The sequence below is a fragment of the Nanorana parkeri genome, unplaced genomic scaffold, assembly GCF_000935625.1.
Source record: "Nanorana parkeri isolate BGI_ZX_2015 unplaced genomic scaffold, ASM93562v1 scaffold680, whole genome shotgun sequence".
NCBI classification, from domain to species: domain Eukaryota; kingdom Metazoa; phylum Chordata; class Amphibia; order Anura; family Dicroglossidae; genus Nanorana; species Nanorana parkeri.
In genome coordinates this window covers 584,390-608,115 of record NW_017306948.1, presented here as the reverse complement: position 1 = coordinate 608,115, position 23,726 = coordinate 584,390, and the positions used below count along the sequence as shown (strand labels likewise).

General features: G+C 47.9%; 2 protein-coding genes across 8 annotated transcripts in view; one reads left to right on the top strand and one right to left on the bottom strand.

The window, feature by feature from the left end:
• PTK2 (protein tyrosine kinase 2) overlaps nt 1-5,622 on the top strand; it is a 202,993-nt gene extending 197,371 nt beyond the window's left edge. For all 6 annotated transcript variants that reach the window (XM_018563617.1, XM_018563616.1, XM_018563615.1 and 3 more), the window contains 2 exons: nt 249-329; nt 5,071-5,622. In XM_018563617.1, the coding sequence (XP_018419119.1) occupies nt 249-329; nt 5,071-5,283 (294 nt within the window). In that variant the 3' untranslated portion in view covers nt 5,284-5,622. The remainder of the gene's footprint in view (nt 1-248; nt 330-5,070) is intronic.
• Nucleotides 5,623-20,440: 14,818 nt separating this feature from the next.
• The window catches only part of RPLP1 (ribosomal protein lateral stalk subunit P1), a 3,687-nt gene continuing 401 nt past the window's right edge, over nt 20,441-23,726 (bottom strand). Inside the window, exons 2-4 of one of the 2 annotated variants that reach the window (XM_018563619.1) lie at nt 22,040-22,114; nt 20,749-20,854; nt 20,444-20,561 (exon numbers count right to left, since the gene is read on the bottom strand). In XM_018563619.1, coding sequence (XP_018419121.1) covers nt 20,482-20,561; nt 20,749-20,854; nt 22,040-22,114 — 261 coding nt within the window. In that variant the 3' untranslated portion in view covers nt 20,444-20,481. Of the gene's footprint in view, nt 20,562-20,748; nt 20,855-22,039; nt 22,115-23,726 lie in introns of both variants that reach the window. The other variant, XM_018563620.1, reaches the window with a different exon arrangement.

The following is a 23,726-nucleotide window of genomic DNA, read 5'->3' as shown; positions in this document are numbered from 1 at the left end:
CACCCCCTGGAACATGCACCAACAGCGACCCCATCCGCCGTGCCTAGGGACACCCCTGGCCGGAAGCCATAACAGCTAATCAGAATTCATGCAACTGAAGTCTAACCCAGGTGAGAGGCATTCTGATAGTTTGGGGGGGTTACTGCATCCAATACACACATCGTCATCAAATAAAGCCTTGATAAAGTATCTTTAAGAGCAGCATCCCTTATCATATAGTAAGATTAACTTGTCCTGTTTATCCGCAGGGGGTGGGGCTGGCGTTACGCACATTGCTGGCCACTGTTGATGAGACCATTCCTGTTCTTCCTGCGAGTACACACAGAGAGGTGAGTGATGATCTCCTATTATACTTTGTTTATATTCATTGTATTCCACTGACCAGTCCCGGGTCTGACCCACTTTAACCCCTTCGTGACGGGAGACGTACACTGTACGTCCAGCCACAAAGGGACCAAATGACTCGTCACGTACACTGTACGTGACGAGTTATTTGCTGCACTAGAAGGCTGCTAACCGCTGAGAATCAGCGGTTACCTTTCAGTAATAGATGTCTAACTATCTAGAGATCCATTACTGAAAGGGTTAACCTTTTTCAGACACCCGATACCTTAATATCGGGTGTCTGAGAGTCACAGCAAAGCAGACACACATGTCGGCTTTTGCCGGCATTCTGACAGCTCGTATAGATCGAGAGATATCTCTCTCAAGCTATACTGGCTTTTTTTTTTTTTATCTTTTGACTTTCAAGAATAGATACAAAATGTTATGTATTAGACACATAATGTATCTATTCTTGAAAGTAGAATGTTTAAGTTTTCTGAAACATTCACTGACAGCTGAATCCTGAACTGCTGCAGGATCAGTGTCACTAACTTATTATCGGCTGTTCTGAAGTTTGAAGCAGCCTGATAATAAAAAAAAATGTATTAATTTATCAAGCAGTAATAGTGAGATTAATTCACAATGACTGCCTGATATAATTAAATAAATAAAATTTGTCAGTATAAAAAAAGTGAAAAGTGTAAATAAATTAAAAAAAATAGTGAAAAGTGTAAAAAAATTAAAAATAAGGGACAAATAAATGAATGTATGTATTGGCTTTTTTTTTAGCTGTGCTGGTTTTGTTAAAAAAAAATACTACAAATCAAAACTGGGAAAAAAAGTTTTTTTTTACGTTTTTTCCTCTTTTTTTAATTTGTATTTGTCCTAAGTGAGGCGTTAGACACACATATGTGATATAAATATATAGCCCTATCTGTCCTCTAAAAAACAATATATAATATGTGTGGGTGCACTTTGTAAGAAAGTATATTACTGACGTGGAAGAATCACACAGCAAAAATGTCAAAAGTGTGTCAGTCATTTACGAACAGAAACCAAAAACAAGCTCAGTCATGAATGGGTTAACCTTCAGAATACCTGATATTATCATTGATATGGATTGCTGGAAACAATCCTATCCGGCCCATGTGGACTGGTCAGCGTGTCTGCAGATTTGTAGGCCACATACTCGTGTCCAGATCCACAGCACTCCACCGACCAGCATCTGACCCTCCATCATCTGCCAGAGCAGAATCTGGGAGCCTTCAGACACCTAAATCTGGTGATTGACGCCCCCTATAGACTAATTTTCCTTTTCATAGCGGACCGCACGTTACCTCTAACGAGGGTTCACAGAGGACCTTCTGCACAGCACTACTGTATAGAGCCATTATTAAAGCCCCCGTGGACCTCCTGTCAGCTTGTACAAGTCTGGCCATCCTCCTCTGACCGCTCTCAATAACCAGTTATCACCCGTTGGAGGTTTTACATTATTTACATCATTCCCTTTAAACTCTGCAGGAGGGGCGTGCAACCTCGGCACTCCAGCTGTGGTGAAACTACAAGTTCAATGAGACATTGCAAGACACTGACAGCCATAAACATGACTCCCAGAGGTATGATGGGACTTTACATCACATGCGAGTTTCATCACAGCTGGAATGTCAAGATTGCATCCCCATGCTCTACAGCAGGGGTGCCCATAAGGTCGATCGCGTAGCGATCTCTAGTAGATCGCGATGTCCTCTCCTCCCGCCGGTGGGGCTTCTCTGGATCCCCGCTGCTTGGATTCTCTGGATCCATCTTCTCTGGATCCATCTGTATGCAGCCGGGATCCGAGAAGAAGTGAAGGAGCCGGCGGCTGGGGAGGACGGCCGGCGGCTGTCAAAGAACTAATGCCGAGCGGTAAGGAGAGAGAGAGAGAGAGACGCTCGGTCTGGATCTGACAGCCGGCACCTCTCTCTCTCCTCACCTCTCGGCCTTAGTTCTGGCCTTAGTTCTGTCACAGCGGCTCCCACCCCCCCCCCCCCCCCGCGGCTGAAGTGCTTCATGTCGGATCCCCCGCTGCCTCTGCCCGGAATCCATGGGAGAAGCTGAGCACCGTGTGCGTGGCCGAGCGGCAGAGGATCGGTACATATCAGTGAAATGTACCGGTCCTCTGTGCAGGACAAACACTGGAGCGATCAGCTGATCACTCCAGTGTTTGTAAATAACTGTGGACACATAGTACTGTGTGTCCCCAGTTATAAATGAACAGTATGTGAATTACATCACTTCCTGTTCATTTATGAGTTTCTCAATGGGGAGAAGCACTCACTACAGAGGCTCCTCCCCCTTCAGAAACTGCTGTGCTCGCAGCATTTTTGCGGATCGCACTGGACTGGAACGCAGTCACTAATGTGCCTGGGTTCTGGGTGCAGGCGATTGCACTATGGGCGGGGGGGCTGCATGCGGTGCCATTGACATCAATGCTGCGCCACACCTCCTCCCGCCCCTGAATGCAGGTGTTTTATTCGTTGGTAGATCTCATTGAGCTCGTCATTTGAAAAGTAGATCTCCAGACGAAAAATTGTGGGCGCCCCTGCTCTACAGGCTGTAGTAAGTGAGAAGATCGGCAGTCTGTACGATTATCCAAGTGCCGCATCTTACACCACCAATCATTCCATAAATTCACTTGGATTAAACACTTTCCCCCCGAACAACATCTGAACCTAATGTCTGCATGCTTTGTATATCCAGTTACAGACATATGATCTGATTTCTGGTATATAGTATTATGTATAAGTGTAGTACTGGAAGGATAGCGCTAGATATACAGGAAGGTTGCAGATTTAGGGGCATATTTATAAAGAGAATGGGGAAAATACAGCATTGTGGCCACTAGATGGAGCTGAGGTTCATAAGAAATAAATCTATGTCAGTAACGAGATTCATTGTTACAATTCTAGAGATCTCTGGAGGGAATTAGCATATCATTGTAACCATCATTACTACGGAGATAGCAGTGATTACATTGATATGCTCATTCTGTCCAGCGTTCTCTTGAATTGTAACATTGTATCTCTCTGCTGACATGTAATTTATTTCCTGTGATCCTCAGCTCCATCTAGCGGCCACAATGTGGTATTTTCACCATTCACCTTTTATTTCATGAATCAACCCCTTTGTGACGGGAGACGTACACTGTACGTCCTGCCCCAAAGGGACCAAATGACTCGTCACGTACACTGTATGTGACGAGTTATTTGCTGCATTCGAGGGCTGGTAACAGCTGAGAATCAGCGGTTACTATTCGTTAATGGATGCCTCAGTATAGAGACATCCATTAATGAAAGGGTTAACCTTTTTCAGACACCTGATACCTTAATATCGGGTGTCTGAGAGTCAAAGCAGAGCCGGCAAACATGCCCATTCTGACAGCTCGTATAGATCTAGAGTTATCTCTCTCCATCGTATACTGGCTTTTTTTTTTTTTCTTTCACTTTCAGGAATAGACACACAATGTATCTTTTCCTGAAAGAAGAATGTTTCAGTTTTCTGATCGTTGTTGGAACGATCAGAAAACCTTTAGTGACAGCTGAATTCAGGATCAGTGTCACTAACTTATTATCGGCTGTTCCGACGTTTGAAGCAGCCTGATAATAACCAAAAATGTATTAATTTATCAAGCAGTAACAGTGAGATTAATTCACTATGACTGCTTGATATAATTAAATAAATAAAATACATTCTTTTTTAAATAGTGAAAATTGTAAAAACAAAGTGTAAAAAAATAAAGGACAAATAAATGAATGTATTTATTGCATTTTTTTTAGCTGTGCTGGTTTTGTAAAAAATACTACAAATCAAAACTGGGAAAAAAGTGGGGGTTTTTTTTACGTTTTTTCCTCTTTTTTTATATTTTATTTGTCCTAAGTGAGGCGTTAGACACACATATGTGATATAATTATATAGCCCTATCTGTCCTCTAAAAAACAATGTATAATATGTGTGGGTGCACTTTGTAAGAAAGTATATTACTGACGTGGAAGAATCACACAGCAAAAATTTAAAAAGTGTGTCAGTCATTTATGAACAGAAAGTAAAAACAAGCTCAGTCATGAAGGGGTTAAAGGAGAATTATGAGGTGAGTGAAAATCACTCCTCCTCATAGTTGGAGCCGACGTGTGACAATGAAACTCACAGATCGGCTCAATAGATCGGGAAGTGAGCGAACACATACCGTTACTTGCTCACTTCTCGGTCATCTACCTGCAGAGAGCCATGACTGTCACTCACCTCTCCCTGCAGGGATTCCCCGCTCCGTTCCTCCAACGCTGACTGGCGGAATGGGAGGGGACAGGTACAGCAGAGCCAGAGCAGAGCCTCTAGATAGGCAGAGCCAGCTGTCACTCACACAGCTGGGTGGATCTCCACAGTAATATCGGGATCCGTCCCAGCTGCGTGGTCTCAGTATATAGTTAACTACAGCTCGCGGTATACTGAGCTTAGGGTGACGGGAGGGCGCTAGTTTGTGTCCTCCCGTGACCCTTAGGAGAACTATGGGGAAAAACACTGACCCCATAGTTCTCGTAGCATTAGTTTTAACTCCTTCTCACAACATCTGTACGTTTTGCGCAGAGCGAATGTTCCTGCGCTTTCGCTGGACGAATACGCGATGACATTCTTTTATAACTGGATCCTTTATTGGAACACGTTTTGTAGAACTTGTCTTTGATCAGATATTATGTTTTTATCACCTTCCAGATCGAGATGGCGCAGAAGCTGCTCAACTCGGACCTGGCAGAGCTCATCAACAAAATGAAGCTGGCCCAGCAGTACGTCATGACCAGCCTCCAGCAGGAGTACAAAAAGCAGATGCTGACCGCCGCGCACGCGCTGGCCGTGGACGCCAAGAACTTGCTAGACGTCATTGACCAGGCCCGGCTAAAAATGATCGCGCAGTCGCGGCCACACTAAAGCACCTGAGCGCGGACTCCTGTTAACGCCTCTTGTCTAACACGTTTTCCTTTTGGGATCATGTCTAGCCTTCCACCAGCAGCCTCGCTGTCAGCGGGGCGGCCACGCCTCCGGCGCAGGAAAAGTAAATAAATAAGTAAATAAAAAAAGGCGACGGTTGGCGCCCCGCGCAGTTTCGACCTCTTTCCGTCACAGCTTGTCAGGGCTGAGGGTGCTGCTGCCACGGGTTTTCTGTATGTGTCAGTCACCGGGAGGAACGTTGGCACGGGACTTTGCTGGATCGAGAAGGACCAGAGTCCCGGGTGCAGATCAGCGGAGGATAAGGCTCGGCGATATCCGTCAAAATCCGCGGCGACCGTCAATCCCGGCGGCTGCTGCGACTGGAATATCTTCCTCTTCTGATTTATTTTGTTTTTGTTATCGTTTCCGCTACGAAGAAGTTCTATTTTCAGGACCTATCGAGAGACTCCGGACGGATCGTCGCCGTTCAGCCGCTTTTGTTTTTTATTTTTCAGCCCCCCTGTGGACGTGTGAATCCTGCGATGGAACACTCAGTGTGAATCCTGCGATGGAATACTCAGTGTGAATCCTGCGATGGAACACTCAGTGTGAATCCTGCGATGGAACACTCAGTGTGAATCCTGCGATGGAACACTCAGTGTGAATCCTGCGATGGAACACTCAGTGTGAATCCTGCGATGGAACACTCAGTGTGAATCCTGCGATGGAACACTCAGTGTGAATCCTGCGATGGAACACTCAGTGTGAATCCTGTATGTCCTACATTTCTTTTTGGTTTTTTTAGTCCTCCCACCAGAATAAAGTGCCAGTTTATATTTTTTTTTTTCCTGAAGAGATGGATTTTTGGTTGCTTTTTGTTTTTAAATATACACGCACGCTGCTAACTCTCAAAACGTGCGTATAAGACGGGCGCGGACAGTAGCCCCCGCCCTTCCCCGAGGATCTGCCACTCCCAGCATGTCTAGAGGCTGACAGTTGTTAAATTTCATGGGGGGTTTTGGTTTTTTTTTTGTCACAGCTTTATTACCCTAATAAATTATCAGACCCGCGTTCACGCTATAAGACCTATTCCCCTCCCGCGGGAATAGAAATCGATTCTCAGGAAGAATATAAAGAACTTTGTGCAGAGCATTTCGTCGGCTGTTTAAAGGATTTAGGTGGTTTGTAAAACCCAGAATTGCTGCGATACGACGACTTTGTGTCCTCCCCCCTCCACACCCCACCCCCCTTCCCGATGAAGACACGGCCCCCTCCGGATCAGTGTGAACGGTGAAGCATCTGGGAAAATCGATCAGCTCTTAAAGATCATTCAGTTATTAAAGGATTTGAATATATCGCTGGTTTCGTTATTGACGAGTCTCATTCAAGGAGCATGAACATACAGGATTTACCAAAATGGCCTTTGCTTTGGTGTATTGAGTAAGCCGGGAGGAAAATGAAACCGCAGGAAGTTGCTAGAAATAGGATATGTCGTAAGTGTAATTTTGGGGAGATATACCAGCACTTCCTGTCCCTGTTACTGGAGAGGGATCATATCCCTATGAAGGGGTATGTCTGTGTTTTTGCTTGGGAGATTTCCCTGCACTTTCTGTCCCTGTGACTAGGGAGGGAACACTTCCCTATGTAGGTGTATGTCTGTGTCTACATGGGAAGATTTATCTGCACTTCCTGTCCCTGTGACCAGGGAGGGAACACTTCCCTATGTAGGTGTATGTCTGTGTCTATGCGGGAAGATTTCCCTGCACTTCCTGTGACTAGGGAGGGAACACTTCCCTATGTAGGTGTATGTCTGTGTCTATGCGGGAAGATTTCCCTGCACTTCCTGTGACTAGGGAGGGAACACTTCCCTATGTAGGTGTATGTCTGTGTCTACGCGGGAAGATTTCCCTGCACTTCCTGTCAATGTGACTAGGGAGGGAACACTTCCCTATGCAGGTGTATGTCTGTGTCTACGTGGGAAGATTTCCCTGCACTTCCTGTGACTAGGGAGGGATCACTTCCCTATGTAGGTGTATGTCTGTGTCTACGCGGGAAGATTTCCCTGCACTTCCTGTCCCTGTGACCAGGGAGGGAACACTTCCTTATGTAAGTGTATGTCTGTGTCTACGCAGGAAGATTTCCGTGCACTTCCTGTCCCTGTGACTAGGGAGGGAACACTTCCCTATGTAGGTGTATGTCTGTGTCTACGTGGGAAGATTTCTCTGCACTTCCTGTCCCTGTGACTAGGGAGGGAACACTTCTCTATGTAGGTGTATGTCTGTGTCTACGCAGGAAGATTTCCCTGTACTTCCTGTCCCTGTGACTAGGGAGGGATCACTTCCTTATGTAGGTGTATGTCTGTGTCTATGCGGGAAGATTTCCCTGCACTTCCTGTTCCTGTGACCAGGGAGGGATCACTTCCCTATGTAGGTGTATGTCTGTGTCTACACAGGAAGATTTCCCTGCACTTCCTGTCAATGTGGCTAGGGAGGGAACACTTCCTTATGTAAGTGGATGTCTGTGTCTACGCAGGAAGATTTCCCAGCACTTCCTGTTCCTGTGACCAGGGAGGGAGCACTTCCCTATGTAGGTGTATGTCTGTGTCTACACAGGAAGATTTCCCTGCACTTCCTGTCAATGTGGCTAGGGAGGGAACACTTCCTTATGTAAGTGGATGTCTGTGTCTACGCAGGAAGATTTCCCAGCACTTCCTGTTCCTGTGACCAGGGAGGGAGCACTTCCCTATGTAGGTGTATGTCTGTGTCTACACAGGAAGATTTCCCTGCACTTCCTGTCAATGTGGCTAGGGAGGGAACACTTCCTTATGTAAGTGGATGTCTGTGTCTACGCAGGAAGATTTCCCAGCACTTCCTGTTCCTGTGACCAGGGAGGGAGCACTTCCCTATGTAGGTGTATGTCTGTGTCTACACAGGAAGATTTCCCTGCACTTCCTGTCAATGTGGCTAGGGAGGGAACACTTCCTTATGTAAGTGGATGTCTGTGTCTACGCAGGAAGATTTCCCAGCACTTCCTGTTCCTGTGACCAGGGAGGGAGCACTTCCCTATGTAGGTGTATGTCTGTGTCTACACAGGAAGATTTCCCTGCACTTCCTGTCAATGTGGCTAGGGAGGGAACACTTCCTTATGTAAGTGGATGTCTGTGTCTACGCAGGAAGATTTCCCAGCACTTCCTGTTCCTGTGACCAGGGAGGGAGCACTTCCCTATGTAGGTGTATGTCTGTGTCTACACAGGAAGATTTCCCTGCACTTCCTGTCAATGTGGCTAGGGAGGGAACACTTCCTTATGTAAGTGGATGTCTGTGTCTACGTGGGAAGATTTCTCTGCACTTCCTGTCCCTGTGACCAGGGAGGGAGCACTTCCCTACTCTGCTGAAAACATAAATCCTATTTCTAGGTAAATATAAAATCTCCCCTTGTTGCCCCCGGTGATTACATGCTCGTTGTTGTCTAGGGCAGTGGGGGGTATTTTGGCGTTGCAGTTGTGGTGAGATGACCGATCCCATCACGCCTCTGCCTGTGAGAGTTATGCCTGTGGCAGCCAGAGTCTTGTATTGTCCAATGGGATTTCACCATAGCTGGAAGGCCGGAGTTTGGATACCCCTCCTCCAAACAGACGCACAATTAGGAAGTTGTCGGGGTCAGGTTTTATTCATTTACTGTGGCTGACGGAGTACTGCAGTGCCTCATGGGATTTGTAGTTTCACAACCACTGTTACAGTACCGATACTTTTCCTCCAGTACTCGCCCATACCAATTACTGATAGTTGTTTTTTATATTGTGTGTGATGTGACAGACTAATGATTTTAGAATAGCGGAGCAGCACCAGGGCTCAGGTCCCAGCTGCAAACGCTGCGATCCTGGTAGTTCTGCCACTAACTCCAAGCTGTAGAAAGGACTACAAATCCCAGCACAATATACAGCAATGCAGAATACCATCAGCTAGAGGGGACTACAAATCCCAGCAATACATTATACAGCAATGCAGAATACCATCAGCTAGAGAGGACTACAAATCCCAGCAATACATTATACAGCAATGCAGAATACCATCAGCTATAGAGGACTACAAATCACAGCAATACATTATACAACAATGCAGAATACCACCAGCTAGAGAGGACTACAAATCCCAGCAATATGTAATAGTATATGAATTGGCTACATACTCTGCTCCATATGCCGCTCTGCTCCAGTGTGCTGGCCTGATGTCTTGGACAGAGGGTCTCAGGAGGGGGAGATGTACGAGCCAGTGGAAGCGCTCTAAGCAGATGCCGTGTGGTTCCCCAGGAGGCTGCCACAAGGTCCCCAGCAAGCGCGGGACCTAAGGTGTGAGAAGAGCACCGACTGCCAAGGATGAGAAGATCAAGTAGTTAAAATTCCTTTATAGATTACCTTATACACCGATCAGCCATAACATTATGACCACCCGCCTAATGTTGAGTAGGCCATCAAAACAGCCGATTTGTTGAGACATGGGCTCCACTAGAACTCTGAAGGTGTGCTGTGGTATCTGGCACCAAGCCGTCAGTAGCACATCCTCTAAGTCCTGTCAGTTGTGAGGTGATCGGCCTCGATGGATCGGACTTGTTTTTCTAGAACATCACACAGATGCTCCATTGGATTGAGATTTGCAGGCCACACCTCAAACTCATTGTTGTGTTCCTCAAACCATTATTGAACTATTTTTGCAGTGTGGCAGGGCTCATTATCCTGCTGAAAGAGGCCACTGCCATCAGAGAATACTGTTTCCATGAAGGGCTGTACTTGGTCAGTAACAATGTTTAGGCCGGTGGTACATGTCAAAGTAACATCCACATGAATGGCAGGACCCGAGGTTTCCCAGCAGAACATTGCCCAAAGCATCACACTGCCTCCGCCGGCTTGTCTTCTTCTCATAATACATCCTGGTGCCATCTATTCCCCAGGTAAGTGACACACAAACACCCGACCATCCACATGTAAAATAATTCATCATACCAGGGCACATTCTTCCATTGCTCTATGGTCCAGTTCTGATGATCATGTGCCCATTGTAAGTGCTTTTGGTGGTGGACACGGGTCAGCCTGGGCATCCTGACTGGTCTGTGGCTACGCAGCCCCATACAAAACAAACTGCGATGCTCTGTGTGTTCAGACACCTTTCTATCAGAACCAGCTTTAACTTTTCAGCAGTTTGATCTACAGTAGCTCTTCTATTGGATCGGACTACAGGGCCCAGACCTCCCCCCCACGTACATCAACGTGCCTTGGCCGCTCATGACTAGTGATGAGCTCGGGCGTGTTCGCAAGCGCCCCGTGCCGAGCCCGCCAGGAAGCCGTCAGCGCGCAGGGCCAATCACAGGCACTGAGCCATTTTCCGATCTCTGCAGCTGTGGACCGGGAACATGTCTCAGTGCCTGTAATTGGCCCTGAGAGCTGACGGCTTCCTGGCGGGCTCAGCACGAGGCGCTTGCGAACACGCCCGAGCTCATCACTACTCATGACCCTGTCACCGGTTCACTGATTTTCCTTCCTTGGACCACTTTTGGTCGGTCCTGACCACTGCAGACCGGGAACATCCCACAAGAGCTGCAGTTTTGGAGTTGCTCTGACCCAGTCGTCTACACATCACAATTTGGTCCTTGTCAAAGTCCATCAAATCCTGACACTTGTCCATGTTTTCTGCTTCCAACACATCAACCTCAGGGACAAAATGTTCACTTACTGCCACCAAAAGTGATCCAAAGATGGAAAAACAGTGAACCGGCAAAAAGGTCATGGGTGGCCAAGGCTCACTGAGGCAAAAGTCCGATCCATGGAGGCCCCACCTCGAAACTTAAAGGATCTGCTACTGACAGCTTGGTGCCGGATACCACAGCAGACCGTCAGAGGTCTAGTGGAGTCCATGCCTGGATGGGTAAGGAAAAGGGGGACCTACTCATTATTAGGCGTGTGGTCCTAATGTTATGGCTGATCGGTGTATAGATAGTTTCTTACACTATCGGCACATCCAGCAGCTAGATATCCGTGTTTTCATGGTCCACACACGGAGCTTGGTGTCCACAACGAAACATAAGTTGCAATGTTTGTATTCACTTACTAAGAGGTCCAGTTCTATTTTCCAGGACTGGCATGGACCTCACAATATCAATGATGTCTCTATGTCAGGGGTGGGTAACCCCGGCCCTCCAGCTGTTGTAAAATTACAAATCCCATGAGGCATTGCAAGATTGTCACAGGCATGGCTCCCAGAGACAGATGCATCATGGGATTTGTAGTTTTGCCACAGCTGGAGTTTGCTGTCCCCTGCTCTATGACCTCCTAAAGCATACCAAGTCCATCATCACTACCCTCTTATAAAGGATGTAATGGAGACGGGGGTACTTTTATATCGGCATTCCATTCTGTTTAGTTGCCCAGATATTTCTCTACTGCTCTATAAAACATCCCAGGGAGTGTCTGCCGGGTACAACTGACCACACGCGGTAGATTTTCATACGGACGTTCATATGAAAAGTCTGCTCAGAACATTCGATAATGTCATCAGAGAACGTTCTTCAATATTCCATTTCTAACATTCAATATCCTGAACAAAAACCACAATCACTGTTAGAATATTATTAGTCTGAGAAGCTATTTCCACTCCAGTAGATGACGATTGTCGCTCTGACCCCATTAACTATTATAACATCAAAAGAATGTTCAGAAAATCATCCCGAGCGAACATCTGCGTATACCCGGCCTATGCCCATTGTGATGACATCCTTTATATCGGAGAAGTGATGGCGCCTGGTGTGCTTTAGGACCTTGGTTCTCAACTGGTGGGTTGTGGCCCAAAAGTGGGTCGCCACGTGCCTTCCACTTTTCTAGGTGAGAGGCTCCTCAGCCTCCCCCTAGCGCAGCACTGTCAGTTCTCACACTGAGCAGGCATTCAGAATATGCTGCCTGGCCCTGCGTGTCAGCTTGAGGTGAGGTGGTCTGGGGGTATGGCCATAAGGGAGCTCCATCCATACGTGTATTGCTTAGGGCTCAGTCACACTAGATACAGTGCGTTCCGGCCCGATTTTAGCCAGAACGCACTGCCTCGCATTGCGGCCGGCTCACTTTTTAGTGGGGCAGGAGGGGGGGCGTGGCGGGCCATTCAAGTGAATGTCGCCGTAGCCACGACCTCCTGGCCGCAATGCAATCCGCCACACGGGATCGCAAAGCACATTGTACCTGCGGTTGGGTCCTGTGCGATCAAAATTGTAGCATTTTGATCGGACGGCGGATCGCATTGCGGCCGGAGGGCGTGGCTACGGCCCCATTCACTTGAAAGGCCCGCCACGCCCCCTCCTGCCCCACTAAAAAGTGAGCCGGCCGCAATGCGAGGCAGTGCGTTCCGGCCCAAATCAGCCCGGAACGCACTGCATCTAGTGTGACTGAGCCCTTACAGCTCCTCATGTGCCCTGTAGAGGATACGATGTAACATGCTGGCTCCCGGCACCTCTACAGCGTGCGCAAGGGAGCTGTACAAGTAATGCACATATGGATAGAGCTCTGTCACAGCACAGCAGCCCACACTGGACCCCAGGCTGAGGATCCACTCCAGTTCTTGTAAGGTATGGAGACTGGGGGGGATCTTTAAAAAAAGGGGAAAAAATTTTGGAGTGTGTATATGAGTGTGAGATTGTGTGTGTGTGTCTGTTAGTGTTTTTGAGGGTCCGTTCACACTAGTACTAGTTAATCGAACAGTCCTGTGCCATTAATGCACTGTACCATGCAATAGCACCTACTATGCGTTCTGGTGTTGGAGGTACGTTGCCTTGTCGTTCATTTGAATGGTACCCCAAACGCACCTCCCACCCACAGTTCAATCGCCCGCACTGGAGCCCGCGATACCTGTGTTCCATTGCAGTGTGACTTGGGTCACAACTTAATGACTGAGGACAAATGTGGGTCCTGAGGTTACGCAGGTTGAGAACCACTGATTTAGGAGGTCATGGAGACTCCATTGGTATTGTGAAGTGTCAGTGCTGTGAAGCTGAATAAAGTTTTGCTGAAGTGGAGCTGAACTTTTCATTCACAAAGATTTTATTGAAAAGTTTCCAAAAGTATATAAATACAATCAGATACAAAAGATGTGTCACAGGTAGGGATCGCAGGATCCAGGTAATAAACATACATAAAGGGGGACATAACATCTCAATCGGAGAACAAATTGTGGCATTCATTAGGGAAAGGTAGTGCAAGAGCCAGATAAATGTGGAAAAGTACCTATCACTGATCGAGTGTAAGCCTATGGTCATGGTGCCCGGGTTATACAAAACAGCCATATCAAGGAACGAGACAGGTGAAGAGGAGTAGAAGGAGTACCCTGTTTCCCCTAAAATAAGACCTCCCCTGAAAATAAGACCTAGTTGTGACCATTCCCAGGGCCGGTGGTGGCATAAGGGGGAACTTGAAGAGCCGTGGGAGCGAATCAACGGTGCCAACGAAGCCGGCGCTAGAGGAAGTGAGGCGGCAGCGGAGGGAGCAGAGCCGCATAAGCCGATGCTTCTTCTATAGCGCCGGCTCCTGTCACAGGCGGAGTGATGCCAAATGCGCTCCACCTGTGAGGAATCCATAGTGAAAGTGCGCTTCGCTCATTCTGGCCAGCGATTGGTTACCAAATTGCTCTTGGAAAGGTATGGCACCCCTGATTGCCCTGATCACCATATTCCTAACTTTGCCATTTTGGATTATTTAATTTGGATTTGCGTTAACTTTGGATTGTTTGTTGTACATTAAAAAAAAAAACATAAGACCTACCCCGAAAATAAGACCTAGTGTGTTTTTTTGAGCCCCAAAAAATATAAGACAGTGTCTTATTTTCGGGGAAACACGGTAGTACAACAGGTAAAGATCTCCAGAGAGAAGGAATAAGGAGGAGGGAGAAGGGTCTAGTGCCGGACGCAGTCGCAGGGCGATCCCTAAGGAGCATAACCAGCCAAATGGACGTGAAGCTCTCCTGAGGCAGGGTTGGATGGGCGTATTGAATCCAAGGTTTCCAAATTCTCATAAAGCGTTTGTGTGTCCAAGAGGATGCTAAATAATTTCTCATTGATAAAGAAAAGTCTATCCTGCGTGGCACCTCTGCAAATGGAACAGACTGCTTTTTCCAGGCCTGAGCTAGCAGTAAGCAAAAATATAAACAGCTAGTTTGTATTGAGACTTCGGCAGAGTCGCTGGTTTGAGATGCAGGAGTGCGAGCCAGGGATCCTTGGGCACTTGTGTCCGGAAAAGGTTCCGAAGCAGACAAGACGTGTGCGCCCAAAATCTATTGAGCATGGGGCAAGTCCACCAGGTGTGTAAAACATCCCCATTTACAGAGCAGCCACGAAAACAAAAGGCCGACCGGTCAGGGCATACATAGGCTAGTCTGGTGGGAACCATGTACCATCTCATCAGGGATTTGTAGGCAGTCTCCATGGACGTGACGTTAATTGTGCACGTGGCCGCCGTGGTCCAGATCTGCTGCCATTCTGTCTCCGATTTGGAAGCACCAAGGTCTCGCTCCCACCTTGAGACATACCCGTGTCCCAACCGTGAGGAGACCGAGTTGAGGTGGGCGTAAAGTATAGATATCAATTTCAGCAGTGACGGCGTGTGGTAGCAAATGTGTTCAAAAGTGGACAAGGTGGTTGGTGTTGCTCTGGGGGTGAGATGAAAAGAGGCCCGGTGCCGTAGCTGTATGTAGCGGAAATATTCCGCTGCTGGGGCTTGGGAAGTCTCCTGAATGGAGGACCAGCTGCGGATTGTTTCTCCCTCCAAAAAAATTATGGGGGTAGGAGAAGTTATGGGTTTTCCACCATGTAAACACCCCAGGGAGCTGAACTTCATTAAAGTGACACTAAACTCAGGAGTTAAATGTTAAAAATACATTCAAGTACCTTAAAGCGACACTAAACTTGCACGTTAAATAATAAAACTAAGTTCTATTATATAAGCAATGAATATTAAACTAGCTCAATTTTTAATTCGTCGCCTTTTATCTGCTTTAAAAAATGATTTATTGCTCCTGTCTCCCCACTTCCTGCCAGAGGGTGGCTACTTTTCTTCTTTGGTCCCAATGGGTGCTGAAAAGTAGCCACCCTCTGTGCTCGTTTCCGCTGCGGACTACAAGAAGACACGAGGACGCATGAAGGGCTCTCACATCTCTATTGATTCCTCCTCTCTGCCTAGTCTCCTCCCTCAAATCCCTCCCATCTGGGTTCCTTTGCTAGACAAGGTTTTCTCATGCTCTCATAGCTGGCAGGAATCATTTTAGTTCACTCACATACGGGTATGGTGATGGGGGAAGGAGGGGGAACCAATGGGTTAGAATGTGTACTGGGACTACTGTGCGAAATTTAGTTGGAGACAGCGGGTCGCATGCGCAGGATAAGCGTGCCCGGCTATACGATCCAGAGAGTTTAATGTCACTTTAGTAACAGAAATGTATCTTATTTGTGTATCACTCGGCTGTAGATCCTCCAATCATCTCTGAATTGGTGCTGACACTGTCCTTCCTTCTGGAGGGGGGCTACTTTTGTTCCCCATGGTCCCTGTGTGTGTTGTAAAGTAGTCACCGCTCCAAGCTCACTCCCGGGGTGGACTACAATCTCATGTTTAGTTTACTCATTTGTACTGAGATTGTAGTTGGGTTACTAGGAAGGATTTTCTGCTCTTCATGGAAGTGTTGAGACAATGTTTCTTTAGCTACGGATCTCTTTCTGTGCCGGATGATTGATTTATGAGGTATGTTCCGTTCAGTTCTTTATCAATATTCAGAATGACAGGTAGTTGTCCCCAGGGGGAATCAGGACCCTGGGAGGTGGGCTTCATCTAATTTTGGTGAACTGGGTGGGGAAGGTATGCAACATTTTACATCCTTATCCAAATAATTAGAAACTTTTGGGAATACTCACAGGTGGCACCTTTATCCATTTTTCTTAAAATATTTGATGTATTTTTGTGACGGTGCCACCACTCAATGGACGGTTCAGAGGTTCCCTCCTCTTCTTGCAAAAAACAAAAATTCTAGCTTGTGATCTCACAAATTTGAGTGTATTTAATATGTGTTTCAGTACTTAAAGGAGAACTATGAGATGAGTGATTTCCACTCACCTCATAGTTCTAAGCCGACCTGTGACAATGAGACTGTCACAGGTCGGCTCAGTAGATCGGGAAGTGAGAGAACACATACCGGCGTTCGCTCACCTCTCGATCCTGTCACGGCTCTCTGCCGTGACAGGGGGAGGGCTGGATTCCCCGCTCCGATCTGCCAGTGCTGACTGGCGGAACGGACGGGGGAGGGGGCGGGTACAGCGGGCTCTGCCTCTAGATAGGCAGAGCCAGCTGTCACTCACGCAGCTGGGCGGATCCCGTCATCTACGTCGGGATCCGCTCCGGCGTCTCAGTATACTGTGAGCTGTAGCTCGCGGTATACTGAGCTTTGGGTCACGGGAGGACGCTAGTTTGTGTCCTCCCGTTACCCTAAGGAGAACTACGGGGAAAAACACTGACCCCATAGTTCTCCTTTAAATAGCATTTTTGTAACAGCCATAGGTAGTGTAAGCTACCGGTGAGAGATGCTTAGAGGGGGCCATACAAGTATATAGAGTGCCACACCTTCAGCTGAAGGCCATAGAAGATCTTTAGGGGGCTCCAAAAAAACATCCAGTACTGCATTTTGAACTCCGCTCATAGAGCTGCCCCTCCATGAATTGTACTCCAGGGCCTAGCTGGTGGATTTGCCATCTGCTGTCAGTTTTATGCAGATGTGGGGAAATGTATAGTGATGTGGGAAACACAGGACACACATGGCATACGTTGGCCATTTATGAATAAGAAACTGCTAGGTGCCCAGATTTTAGTGCAGCAACATTCCCACCAAGGGGATCTCACACCAGACCTCCCGCTGACCCTGCACTGGCCTTTCTAGGCTCACTTTGTGCTAAGTGATGACCTACAGAGACTGCCGCTGCTGACTGGGGATGGACAGCAACACTCACTACAGGTGGGTCTACCCTTCAGTCTTGGCATAGATTTCTGCTCGCTGTACAACTCTCACAGCGACATCAGAAATGTCCTTCAATGAGAAAAGATATGTACAAAGATTGGAACATTGTTTGTCTCGTAGTTTATAATGTTATAATGCACGGCTCAGTGTACAATCCCAGCATGTGGCGGAATTAAGTCCCAGGCGCAAGCACACAAGTCACTTATGCAGCACTCCAGGCTTCGTCCCGTGGAGCCTGGCATGTGTTCTGATCCATTGCAACACCACAGTCTCCAGTGTAAGGAATGGTCACAGGCAGAAGTTATGCAAGCAGGTACCATGCACCACTTCCAGAACCTGCACCCAACATGCCGCAGTATTCAGTCTGAGGAAGAGTGATACCCCCCCTCCCTCGTGTGGCGGCAACAAATCCCCAGCACACACCTGGTACAGCACACATAGCCACATAACAGGTGTCATTGGTCACAGAGTGGGAGGAAGGTTGCATCACAAGGTGACCGATGGCACACAACATTAATTAGTACTCTTCCCCCTCAGCCATGAACTGGTTCTATCTAGTTCTATCTCAAGGTATCATAGTGTGACCCACATGGTACCAGCAGTTCTATCCCAAGGTATCATAGTGTGACCCACATGGTACCAGCAGTTCTATCCCAAGGTATCATAGTGTGACCCACATGGTACCACCAGTTCTATCCCAAGGTATCATAGTGTGACCCACATGGTACCAGCAGTTCTATCTCAAGGTATCTTAGTGTGGCCCACATAGTACCACCAGTTCTATCTCAAGGTATCATAGTGTGACCCACATGGTACCACCAGTTCTATCTCAAGGTATCATAGCATGACCCACATGGTACCACCAGTTCTATCTCAAGGTATCCTAGTGTGACCCACATGGTACCAGCAGTTCTATCCCAAGGTATCATAGTGTGACCCACATGGTACCACCAGTTCTATCTCAAGGTATCCTAGTGTGACCCACATGGTACCAGCAGTTCTATCTCAAGGTATCCTAGTGTGACCCACATGGTACCAGCAGTTCTATGTCAAGGTATCCTAGTGTGACCCACATGGTACCAGCAGTTCTATCCCAAGGTATCATAGTGTGACCCACATGGTGCCACCAGTTCTATCTCAAGGTATCCTAATGTGACCCACATGGTACCAGCAGTTCTATCTCAAGGTATCCTAGTGTGACCCACATGGTACCAGCAGTTCTATCCCAAGGTATCATAGTGTGACCCACATGGTACCACCAGTTCTATCTCAAGGTATCATAGTGTGACCCACGTTTACTTTTAGGAACTAGCAGAGGGCCCAAGACATTGTAAGAACCCAAACCTACCACCAGCTGAGCACCAGGTTTCACATGAGGCCCGACCTTCAAGGTAACACTGTACAAACACAACGGTACCGGCCGGGGGGAAACGCAGCCAACTGAAGCCTTCCACCGAGCGCCTTCTCATCAGACACCAGGGAGAGCAATGCAGACCTCACACTACACGCACCACGAGCTGGGAGAAAACGCACCGACTACAAGCTTACCCGCATCGCACTGGTGGATGCAAGTACACGTCACCACAGCAGATGTGGTCTACCCAAGCTGGTCATAGTGGGGGGATTGGAGGCAAGCCTCCCAAAACTGCATTTCAGCACCAGACACCACCCCTCTCTGGGTGGGGGGGGGGGCAGTATTCGGTGTGATGAACGCACTTGCATCCTTGCTCTGCTGCTAGTTGACCTTTTGTGGAGTGCGAGTGTCCTCCCCTCCAGCAGCAGCGCGACAGCCAGCTCACATCTACTGAACGATCTGCATTAGTCTGTTCTATTATAATACGGGATTTATAGAGTGCCAACAGTGTGCGCAGCACTTTACAATCACAATACAAAGTCTGGAGGGTGCTAATCCGTCACCTCACATACGCACCACACGGGGTGTTTGGATCTGGGATTTTGCATTTCCCAGCACTGCGTGTGTTGTGGGGGAGCATCCATTCATCTTCTATGGATCACTAAACTCCACACAACACACCAGCAGGTGGGGGGGGGGAGGGGGGGGTTTAGATTGTTTTAGTACAAGTGCATGTCGTGCCAATCAATTTCCAAAACAGTACAATGCACATCACGTGTAAAGGTGCGCACACACCTTACGATTATCGGACAAAACTTTCCGTCTGATGATTGAACAGTCGTACCATTTTCGTACGGCAGCCCCATCCTGCCCCGATGATCGCAAGATTAATTTAGCCGTAATTAACGACAAGCACCCGGATGAAATGCGGTCATTGATTTGCCGTATTTTCATTAGCGCATGCGCAGTGTAGATCGTACGACTTGACGGGAACGCCAGCAACCTTACGACAATCGTACGATCGAGCAAAGTTTTCAAACATGCCTGACCGTCAAGTCGTACGATTGTACAGTAATGTCGGTGGGACACTGCAATGCACACATACGATTATCGGACGGAAATCATAATGGGCCCCTAAACACAGAGCTGTGACTGGCCCTCAGCCCGGGATCTACAAGTGTTAGGTCAGTACTGTTGGTTGAGAATAGAAATGGCCACGACACCCTTGTGCACATGTACACACCGGCCTTAACCCCCTCCTCAGGTCCAAATGGAGTTTACCAACTGCAGCGCAAAGTCCCTAAGCAGCCCATTTGTTCACACAGAGGCACCCTCCATGCAGATGTGTTAGACCATACCACAACCACTGATGAGGATGATCACTCCCCTCCCCCACAGCTTCATCCAACTCTGGTACCTGTTCAGTCTATGGTGACATCCTGAGGTTCTCTATGTAATCCACACCACTGGCTTCTAGCTTATGTACACTGGTAACATTGTATGTGGAGGATAACATGAAAACCTCCACACAATACATCAGGCGTAAGCATCCTTGGCAATCCAGCTGCGGTGAAGCTACAAGTCCCCATCATGCCTCCATCTCTGGGAGTCATGCCGGTGGCTACATCTTGCAATGCCTCATGGGACTTTTAGTTCCAGCATCTGGAGTGCAGAGGTTGCCCACCCCCGCTATACATTTATAAGTCACCTCTGACATTTGCACACTCCGCCCCCCGCCCCTCCCCATTGGTGAAGCAGAAAAGTGAATCGGAGAAGATTGTAATGAATCCAGAATCTTTATTACAATCCTTGTAGAAAAACTTAGTCAAAGAGACCGAAGCCCATGTCGTCATCAGACTCCTCGGACTCGTCCTTCTCTTCCTCCTTTTTCTTCTCTTCAACTGCAAAAAAAGAATCGCCAGCCTCCAGGGACCCCAGAGCCTCCCCCGCCAACCTCCAGGCACGCCAGAGGCCACCTCCTGCCACCCTCCTTGCAACAGGACTTAGTTGCTTTAGCATTTGGCTTATCCCTACTCTTAAAAAAAAAGTGCATGGAGGGAGCAGATCTCATGCACTGCCATCTCTTACCTGGAGCAGCTGCGGCAGGAGCAGCAGCCACAGCGCCAGCAGCGGGGGCGCCACCACCAGCTCCCACGTTGGAGATCAGACTGCCGATGTTGATGCCGGAGAGAGCCTGCAGAGAGAAGAGACGAGGTCAGGATGGAATATACTACAAGAGCCTGCGCCATACCAGACTACAGCGTTCACCTAACAGGGTCTGAAGACAACAACCAACACCTGGCCCGGGTCAGTCTGCACACCATACATATAACCCCTTTATGACAGTGTACATGCAGCAGCATGGCAGGGGCCCCCCTAATACCTCCCGGGATCTGATCCTCCTCGCAGGATGCAGATATATAAACTGCACTTTTTTTTCTCTTAACATTCAACAAGCTTTATTGCAAGTAGTGCAAAGTCACAAAGCCAGACTGATGCATCAATGCACCACCAGACCCTCGGAAGAGGGGAGTGGCTGGCTCTGTGAGTTTGCACTTTTTACAATAAAGCTTGTTGGATATTAATTAAAAAAAAAAAGCAGAAGTGCAGCCCGTTTGTGCCATATTAACCATAGAGAGGTCAATTCCCATCCAGCGAGCTGCCCATTCATTCCTCACTTCTGTTATATAACAGGGCCCTTCCTGCTTGGTAAGCTCTGGGGCCCGATCACTGACACGGAGCAATGGGGGAGGAATTCAAAGTCAATTTAGGAATTTAGAAGATAATTAGGAGGCAACGAAGCGAAAACCCCAAAACTGCTCTGAGTGAAGGATTTGTCCTTTCTATGGAGATCACCCCTCCCTTCCTGTAGTGCCCCCCCTCCCCCCAGTGAGGATCTCCAAAATACATCTCCCCACAGGGGACAAATACAATCCTGACCGGTTCTACTTCTTCCCCAATCTACTGCTTGCTGCCATCACAGCCTCTTACTGACATTTCTCCCATTTCCTGTCTAGGTGACATACAAGTGAACAGCAGCTTTCCCAGCAGAGATGTCACATGACATAGCAGCACTCCAGCTGTTATGAAACTACAATCCCATCATGTGCATCATATTACATCTATTGCAGCCAGATTTGCAATGGCTCATGGGACTTGTAGTTCCAGAACAGTGGCGAGGTTGCCAACCCCTGTGATAGGAGCCTCCCCCTCCCCCAATGGCACAAGCCTCTATTTTTGGAGTCACTGCATGCAGTCAAGTCTGAGCAGTCACAACATCCGATTACTGGTCCCATGACTGAGCACTGAATCCTACCACGGCCAGGAAAGCGGCATTTTCAGAAAGGTCAATGTCTTTGTAAATACAAGAACTACGTACCTTGGCGAACAGGCTGGGCCAGAACGGCTCCACGCTGACTCCTGCAGCTTTGATCAGAGCGAGGATCTTGTCTTCCTAGAGAGATAGGACATTGTTAGATATACAGGCATGACCGTGAACACGCGGCGACACACAGACATGACCGTGAACACGCGGCGACTAATGAACGCCGAGACCAACAGAACACTGCAAGCCAAGAACCTTCCTCAACCTGCCGGGTCAGTTCCACAACTGGGACCTGAATGTCATTTAGGTGGATTTGGCCCCCGACTCAGTCATACATGTGCCTGCCAGTCTTGCAATGCCTCATGGGACGTGTAGTCACACCACAGCTGGGGTTTGCCTACCGCTGCTATAAACAGTGTAGTAGTGGGCGCTACAAATGGACCAGCAATCACTGCAGACTGAACAGTATTCAAAGCAAAACTTCACATGTCAGATTCTACTAGTCACATGATCATTCATGGGGGTCACCTGACGGGTCCGGCACATGGTGTGTCACACATCAGATTACATGGCAGACAATACACACAGCAACCAAACCTCAGAGGAGTGACAGACTAGAAGAAAGCCAAGACTGGAGACAACTTTCAGGACGGAGTAGAGAATGGATAAAGTATGACACGGGAATGTACGCTTTACTGCCGCTCACCCAGAGAACTGTTTGGGGCACTCTCAGTAAACCCAACCTTCTCTAGAGTCTCACCCCATCCTCTGGAACTCTCTACCCCCAACCTGTCAGACTATCTCCTACTCTGCCTTTAGGCGTTCCCTAAAGAGTCATCTCTTCAGGGAAGCCTATCCCACCTCAACCTAACCGCTCAGCTATCATGTTCTCATACAATTCATCCCCACACAGCTAACTCCTTATGTATCACTGGCCCCTCCTTAGATTGTAAGCCCTCAGGGGCAGGGCCCTCCTTACCATCTTGTCTTGTGATTGTAATGTCTTCCTTATATTTTAAAGCGCTGGGCAAAATGTTGGCGCTGTAAAAATCCTGTATAATATAACTGTGCATTTTAGGCTGTCATGTTGGGAGATTTGCACTCATTTCCTGTCCCAGAGTTGACAGGAAGTGAAATCTCTACAACATAAAGGTGGATTCCACTAACCTGTCACCACAGACAGATCATTCCTCTCCGGTGTTGAGACTGTGCGTATTCATCTCCATAATATATCCCCTCAGAAGCTGCAGCAGCTATCCTGAGCCATCTTCATATCCTATCTGAACTACTTCCATCATTCATCAATCCCTTCCCACCAATCCACACAGTCATTGGTTCCCCTCAGCCATTTGTTTCCATGTCATCATTTTGTCCCCGAGCTCTATGAGGAAGACATCCCTGGCATCCCCCTGGCCGTGCCTGCAACCAGCTAATGTCCAGAGTCCAGTGCCTAGCAGGGAGCAGAAGGCACAGCTAAGGGGATCCCGGGGATGTGTTCTTTTATAGTCTTCTGAAGATCCGAGGCAGAAAGCGGAGATGTTTACAGGAGTCCAGGACAGGAAGTGAAGGAAAATGCCACCAAAGCGGATAGAGGCCTTCCACACCGCAACCAAAAATACAACGTTTTGGCTTTATATTAAACAGGAGGGAATCTATCAATCTAGAAGACCAGAAGCCCGACACAGACACTAACCAGCCAATGGGCACACTGACCCCAAACCCTTAGTATCTACCGGATAGC